The sequence below is a fragment of the Salmo trutta genome, chromosome 19 (assembly GCF_901001165.1).
Source record: "Salmo trutta chromosome 19, fSalTru1.1, whole genome shotgun sequence".
NCBI lineage: Eukaryota > Metazoa > Chordata > Actinopteri > Salmoniformes > Salmonidae > Salmo > Salmo trutta.
Genome location: NC_042975.1, coordinates 42,238,525 through 42,246,470, shown reverse-complemented (window position 1 = coordinate 42,246,470; position 7,946 = coordinate 42,238,525). Strand labels below are relative to the sequence as shown.

General features: G+C 49.1%; 1 protein-coding gene across 1 annotated transcript; it reads right to left on the bottom strand.

The window, feature by feature from the left end:
• Window positions 1-827: 827 nt before the first annotated feature.
• LOC115153758 (INSYN2B protein-like) lies at window positions 828-7,946 on the bottom strand. Its single transcript, XM_029699340.1, has 3 exons — window positions 7,642-7,946; window positions 1,690-1,764; window positions 828-1,586 (listed from the first exon to the last, which is right to left on the bottom strand). Exons 1-3 carry the CDS (start codon window positions 7,944-7,946, stop codon window positions 1,325-1,327), a joined length of 642 nt encoding a protein of 213 aa, XP_029555200.1. The 3' UTR covers window positions 828-1,324.

The window sequence follows — 7,946 nt, the reverse complement described above, 5'->3', positions numbered from 1 at the left end:
TCTCCTTGTCTTTCATGATCTCTGAGTCGAGATCAGACTTTTCCAAAATGGCATATTCCCCGAGGCAGCTCCTTACTTGTCAGAGACATTAACTAGAAGCATGAGCTAAAGTTATTAATGCTTCGTTGAAGCCTGCCATTGGGTGCTTTTAGGTTCAGTGTAGGAGGTTGTGTGTGTGTGTGTGTGTGTGTGTGTGTGTGTGTGTGTGTGTGTGTGTGTGTGTGTGTGTGTGTGTGTGTGTGTGTGTGTGTGTGTGTTTGTGTGCGTGTGCGTGTGCATGTGCGTGTGCGTATATACAGTGTGTGTGTGTATGTGAATGGGTGTGTATCTGCATGTTACCATGGAAAATTGCATTGTGGGATTTTCATGCTTCATTGCAGCAGTACGTCCTGCCATTGTTTAACTCTGAAGCCTTTTAACAAACCCTGTTAGGCTTTAGATTGTTTGGGGATTTAGAGACCTTCTGCACAAGCCTTTTCCCTTCTGGGAAAAAGAGAATGAAAGTTTCTCCACTTTCAGGGTCAGCTGGCTGGCTGCTGTGAACTGTCTAACTGTGTCAGGTGAGAGAACAGAGCAGGCCTGGATGACTACAGTATCTATGAGTTTGGTGGGAGGATTCCTGTGTAGTACCATGTGTGAGCGCTTCTATGGGTCCCTGTACCGTGTCTGTGTCTGTCTGTCTGTCTGTAAGAGGAGGTGATTAAATTACTTACAGTCTAAGATAGACAGATGGATAGCAATAAGCGATATTACTTACAGGCTAAGATAGACAGATGGATAGCAATAAGCGATATTACTTACATATGAAAGAGAACATGTTTACAGTATGTGCTGTAGCTTTGGTTTATTTCTCAAAAAAAATCAGGTAGGTACATTTACCCTGGGATAAGCTGGTCGGGGGAATCTGTAAGAGGACGGCAACACTTAGCTACAAGATACTATAGAACATGACTAAGTGGACTTTCAGCTACTATTTATTGGTGATTGCAATCTAGCAAACTTTTGGAAGTCTTATCTAGTTCAACAAAACTATTGCATGTGCTTTGGATGAAGGTTTATGATTTTCACCTGAAGGATGAAGTTTTCCCTTATGATATACTCTTGCTAGACTGGGCAAAGGTCTCTAGTTACTATTGGGGATATCCTGTTCATGCTATGTCCTGATTGGACAGTAGGGTGTCAATCAGCCTTAAAGGAGCAAATCAGAGTTCAGAACACCTATCACGTGAACAGGAAGTGACGTGTCTTCCACGATGACAAGTGCTGCTTGCTGTAATAGGGACATAAGATCTTATATTACAGGGGATACCTCATGGATAGCATGCTAGGAGTTCAAATGATCTGGAGAGAGTTGGTGAAAGGAGGACTTTGTCCGCTGAATTTTCCTGGGCAGCCATCGGAAAAGCATCTTGCACAACTTTTTGCTTTTAACCTTGGACTTGGTCATGGTCTTAGTGATGGCATTCGTCAGCAAGGTGGGGTTGTGAGGCAGGGAGGGGGGAAATGTTGTAGCGTTGTTGTCAGCCTTCTGAGGATTCAAAACCTCCAAGAAACGTCTCTCTTGCTGCCTGAAGTCATACTCCACACTGCAGGGACAGAGACATAGAGCAAGAGAGAGGGTGAAAACTGAGAAAAGCAAAAACAGGGTGAACGAGTCAAACCGATCTGACCATGCTTCCTGTGTCTCACCTGTAGACGATACAAGCAGTCTTCTGACAGGTGGAGCACTCCCTGAGGTCCTGCCCTGTCCTGTAGCATCGCCGACTGAAACAGCAGGAGAGCAGGAGATATTAAAGTTCCAGTGCAGTCAAAAACATGATTTCTCTGTGTTTTATATACATTTCCACACATGAGATTGGAGTAATACTATGACATTGTGAAATGTATGATAATGCCCTATTAGTGTAAGAGCTGTTTGAAAAGACTGTCCGAAATTACCATGAAGTAAATTAGTTAATAGACCAATAAGAGAGTTCCAAATCTCTATGCCAGTAAACGTTAATTTTCAGTTTTCCCCTCCCCACTCAGACCACTCCCAGACAGTCCTAGAAAAATTATTGCTTGAGAAATTGCCCTTTGATAAGAATCTATTTTTGTTTCTTTTTGACCATTTTAATTGAAAACAGTCACATTAATGTACTTAATTGTCACCCAGAAATGATTTGATTTTGAGATAAAAACGGCTGCATTGGGCCTTTAATAAGAACAAAAGAGGCTTTAATTCCTTTTCTCTTCTTTCTAATGTCATCCTGTTCTCTACTCACTCCTTCCCACCCATCTATCTCCCTTCTCTTCCTCTACTCACTCCTTCCCACCCATCTATCTCCCTTCTCTTCCTCTACTCACTCCTTCCCACCCATCTATCTCCCTTCTCTTCCTCTACTCACTCCTTCCCACCCATCTATCTCCCTTCTCTTCCTCTACTCACTCCTTCCCACCCCATCTATCTCCCTTCTCTTCCTCTACTCACTCCTTCCTTCCCACCCCATCTATCTCCCTTCTCTTCCTCTACTCACTCCTTCCCACCCATCTATCTCCCTTCTCTTCCTCTACTCACTCCTTCCCACCCATCTATCTCCCTTCTCTTCCTCTACTCACTCCTTCCCACCCATCTATCTCCCTTCTCTTCCTCTACTCACTCCTTCCCACCCATCTATCTCCCTTCTCTTCCTCTACTCACTCCTTCCCACCCCATCTATCTCCCTTCTCTTCCTCTACTCACTCCTTCCTTCCCACCCCATCTATCTCCCTTCTCTTCCTCTACTCACTCCTTCCCACCCATCTATCTCCCTTCTCTTCCTCTACTCACTCCTTCCCACCCATCTATCTCCCTTCTCTTCCTCTACTCACTCCTTCCCACCCCATCTATCTCCCTTCTCTTCCTCTACTCACTCCTTCCTTCCCACCCCATCTATCTCCCTTCTCTTCCTCTACTCACTCCTTCCCACCCCATCTATCTCCCTTCTCTTCCTCTACTCACTCCTTCCCACCCATCTATCTATCTCCCTTCTCTTCCTCTACTCACTCCTTCCCACCCATCTATCTCCCTTCTCTTCCTCTACTCACTCCTTCCCACCCCATCTATCTCCCTTCTCTTCCTCTACTCACTCCTTCCCACCCATCTATCTCCCTTCTCTTCCTCTACTCACTCCTTCCCACCCCATCTATCTCCCTTCTCTTCCTCTACTCACTCCTTCCCACCCATCTATCTCCCTTCTCTTCCTCTACTCACTCCTTCCCACCCCATCTATCTCCCTTCTCTTCCTCTACTCACTCCTTCCCACCCCATCTATCTCCCTTCTCTTCCTCTACTCACTCCTTCCCACCCCATCTATCTCCCTTCTCTTCCTCTACTCACTCCTTCCCACCCATCTATCTCCCTTCTCTTCCTCTACTCACTCCTTCCCACCCATCTATCTCCCTTCTCTTCCTCTACTCACTCCTTCCCACCCATCTATCTCCCTTCTCTTCCTCTACTCACTCCTTCCCACCCATCTATCTCCCTTCTCTTCCTCTACTCACTCCTTCCCACCCATCTATCTATCTCCCTTCTCTTCCTCTACTCACTCCTTCCCACCCATCTATCTCCCTTCTCTTCCTCTACTCACTCCTTCCCACCCATCTATCTCCCTTCTCTTCCTCTACTCACTCCTTCCCACCCATCTATCTCCCTTCTCTTCCTCTACTCACTCCTTCCCACCCCATCTATCTCCCTTCTCTTCCTCTACTCACTCCTTCCCACCCATCTATCTCCCTTCTCTTCCTCTACTCACTCCTTCCCACCCATCTATCTCCCTTCTCTTCCTCTACTCACTCCTTCCCACCCATCTATCTCCCTTCTCTTCCTCTACTCACTCCTTCCCACCCCATCTATCTCCCTTCTCTTCCTCTACTCACTCCTTCCCACCCATCTATCTATCTCCCTTCTCTTCCTCTACTCACTCCTTCCCACCCATCTATCTCCCTTCTCTTCCTCTACTCACTCCTTCCCACCCCATCTATCTCCCTTCTCTTCCTCTACTCACTCCTTCCCACCCATCTATCTCCCTTCTCTTCCTCTACTCACTCCTTCCCACCCCATCTATCTCCCTTCTCTTCCTCTACTCACTCCTTCCCACCCATCTATCTCCCTTCTCTTCCTCTACTCACTCCTTCCCACCCCATCTATCTCCCTTCTCTTCCTCTACTCACTCCTTCCCACCCCATCTATCTCCCTTCTCTTCCTCTACTCACTCCTTCCCACCCCATCTATCTCCCTTCTCTTCCTCTACTCACTCCTTCCCACCCATCTATCTCCCTTCTCTTCCTCTACTCACTCCTTCCCACCCATCTATCTCCCTTCTCTTCCTCTACTCACTCCTTCCCACCCATCTATCTCCCTTCTCTTCCTCTACTCACTCCTTCCCACCCCATCTATCTCCCTTCTCTTCCTCTACTCACTCCTTCCCACCCATCTATCTCCCTTCTCTTCCTCTACTCACTCCTTCCCACCCATCTATCTCCCTTCTCTTCCTCTACTCACTCCTTCCCACCAATCTATCTCCCTTCTCTTCCTCTACTCACTCCTTCCCACCCCATCTATCTCCCTTCTCTTCCTCTACTCACTCCTTCCCACCCATCTATCTCCCTTCTCTTCCTCTACTCACTCCTTCCCACCCATCTATCTCCCTTCTCTTCCTCTACTCACTCCTTCCCACCCCATCTATCTCCCTTCTCTTCCTCTACTCACTCCTTCCCACCCCATCTATCTCCCTTCTCTTCCTCTACTCACTCCTTCCCACCCCATCTATCTCCCTTCTCTTCCTCTACTCACTCCTTCCCAACCATCTATCTCCCTTCTCTTCCTCTACTCACTCCTTCCCACCCATCTATCTCCCTTCTCTTCCTCTACTCACTCCTTCCCACCCCATCTATCTCCCTTCTCTTCCTCTACTCACTCCTTCCCACCCCATCTATCTCCCTTCTCTTCCTCTACTCACTCCTTCCCACCCATCTATCTATCTCCCTTCTCTTCCTCTACTCACTCCTTCCCACCCATCTATCTCCCTTCTCTTCCTCTACTCACTCCTTCCCACCCATCTATCCTCCCTTCTCTTCCTCTACTCACTCCTTCCCACCCATCTATCTCCCTTCTCTTCCTCTACTCACTCCTTCCCACCCCATCTATCTCCCTTCTCTTCCTCTACTCACTCCTTCCCACCCATCTTCTCCCTTCTCTTCCTCTACTCACTCCTTCCCACCCATCTATCTCCCTTCCTCTTCCTCTACTCACTTCTACTCCTTCCCACCCCATCTATCTCCCTTCTCTTCCTCTACTCACTCCTTCCCACCCCATCTATCTCCCTTCTCTTCCTCTACTCACTCCTTCCCACCCATCTATCTCCTTCTCTTCCTCTACTCACTCCTTCCCACCCATCTATCTCCCTTCTCTTCCTCTACTCACTCCTTCCCACCCATCTATCTCCCTTCTCTTCCTCTACTCACTCCTTCCCACCCATCTATCTCCCTTCTCTTCCTCTACTCACTCCCTTCCCACCCATCTATCTCCCTTCTCTTCCTCTACTCACTCCTTCCCACCCATCTATCTATCTCCCTTCTCTTCCTCTACTCACTCCTTCCCACCCATCTATCTCCCTTCTCTTCCTCTACTCACTCCTTCCCACCCATCTATCTCCCTTCTCTTCCTCTACTCACTCCTTCCCACCCATCTATCTCCCTTCTCTTCCTCTACTCACTCCTTCCCACCCCATCTATCTCCCTTCTCTTCCTCTACTCACTCCTTCCCACCCATCTATCTCCCTTCTCTTCCTCTACTCACTCCTTCCCACCCATCTATCTCCCTTCTCTTCCTCTACTCACTCCTTCCCACCCATCTATCTCCCTTCTCTTCCTCTACTCACTCCTTCCCACCCCATCTATCTCCCTTCTCTTCCTCTACTCACTCCTTCCCACCCCATCTATCTCCCTTCTCTTCCTCTACTCACTCCTTCCCACCCATCTATCTCTCCCTTCTCTTCCTCTACTCACTCCTTCCCACCCATCTATCTCCCTTCTCTTCCTCTACTCACTCCTTCCCACCCCATCTATCTCCCTTCTCTTCCTCTACTCACTCCTTCCCACCCATCTATCTCCCTTCTCTTCCTCTACTCACTCCTTCCCACCCCATCTATCTCCCTTCTCTTCCTCTACTCACTCCTTCCCACCCATCTATCTCCCTTCTCTTCCTCTACTCACTCCTTCCCACCCCATCTATCTCCCTTCTCTTCCTCTACTCACTCCTTCCCACCCCATCTATCTCCCTTCTCTTCCTCTACTCACTCCTTCCCACCCCATCTATCTCCCTTCTCTTCCTCTACTCACTCCTTCCCACCCATCTATCTCCCTTCTCTTCCTCTACTCACTCCTTCCCACCCATCTATCTCCCTTCTCTTCCTCTACTCACTCCTTCCCACCCATCTATCTCCCTTCTCTTCCTCTACTCACTCCTTCCCACCCCATCTATCTCCCTTCTCTTCCTCTACTCACTCCTTCCCACCCATCTATCTCCCTTCTCTTCCTCTACTCACTCCTTCCCACCCATCTATCTCCCTTCTCTTCCTCTACTCACTCCTTCCCACCAATCTATCTCCCTTCTCTTCCTCTACTCACTCCTTCCCACCCCATCTATCTCCCTTCTCTTCCTCTACTCACTCCTTCCCACCCATCTATCTCCCTTCTCTTCCTCTACTCACTCCTTCCCACCCATCTATCTCCCTTCTCTTCCTCTACTCACTCCTTCCCACCCCATCTATCTCCCTTCTCTTCCTCTACTCACTCCTTCCCACCCCATCTATCTCCCTTCTCTTCCTCTACTCACTCCTTCCCACCCCATCTATCTCCCTTCTCTTCCTCTACTCACTCCTTCCCAACCATCTATCTCCCTTCTCTTCCTCTACTCACTCCTTCCCACCCATCTATCTCCCTTCTCTTCCTCTACTCACTCCTTCCCACCCATCTATCTCCCTTCTCTTCCTCTACTCACTCCTTCCCACCCATCTATCTCCCTTCTCTTCCTCTACTCACTCCTTCCCACCCATCTATCTCCCTTCTCTTCCTCTACTCACTCCTTCCCACCCCATCTATCTCCCTTCTCTTCCTCTACTCACTCCTTCCTTCCCACCCCATCTATCTCCCTTCTCTTCCTCTACTCACTCCTTCCCACCAATCTATCTCCCTTCTCTTCCTCTACTCACTCCTTCCCACCCCATCTATCTCCCTTCTCTTCCTCTACTCACTCCTTCCCACCCATCTATCTCCCTTCTCTTCCTCTACTCACTCCTTCCCACCCATCTATCTCCCTTCTCTTCCTCTACTCACTCCTTCCCACCCCATCTATCTCCCTTCTCTTCCTCTACTCACTCCTTCCCACCCATCTATCTCCCTTCTCTTCCTCTACTCACTCCTTCCCACCCATCTATCTCCCTTCTCTTCCTCTACTCACTCCTTCCCACCCATCTATCTCCCTTCTCTTCCTCTACTCACTCCTTCCCACCCATCTATCTCCCTGTTCTCTTTCTCTACTCACTCCTTCCCACCCATCTATCTCCCTTTCCCTTCCACGTCATTTCTCGTGATCGCTCTATCTTCCTTCCTGTTTCTTACCCCTTGCTGAGAGCTTGGCTCATCTCCAGGTCTTGGATGATGTTGAGAAGGGTAGTGATCCTGTCCTGGTTGGCTGCCAGGTTGGCCTCTACAAACTGCAGCCTCCGTTGGAGAGGTGCTGGCCTGCTGCACTGTGGGGAAGGGGGCAGCAGCAGCGCTGCGTCAGCCGGGTGGGAGTGAGCCAGCCTGGGATCGTCTTGGGAGGGCTGCGGGGTGGTGCTTGACGCTAAAAATGGCAATACTGGATGGATCATCTGGTGTGTCTGATTGGGATGGGTGAGGGTGTTGGAGGCTAGGTGAGCCAT

Bases quoted from the DNA above. Each gene is read 5' to 3' on its own strand.
- LOC115153758 (XM_029699340.1), bottom strand. From the start codon at position 7,946: ATGGCTCACCTAGCCTCCAACACCCTCACCCATCCCAATCAGACACAC. The intron at 1,765-7,641 runs GTAAGAAACAGG...CTGCTGTTTCAG, and splicing joins AGCCAAGCTCTCAGCAAGGG to TCGGCGATGCTACAGGACAG. The intron at 1,587-1,689 runs GTGAGACACAGG...CTGTCCCTGCAG, and splicing joins ACTGCTTGTATCGTCTACAG to TGTGGAGTATGACTTCAGGC.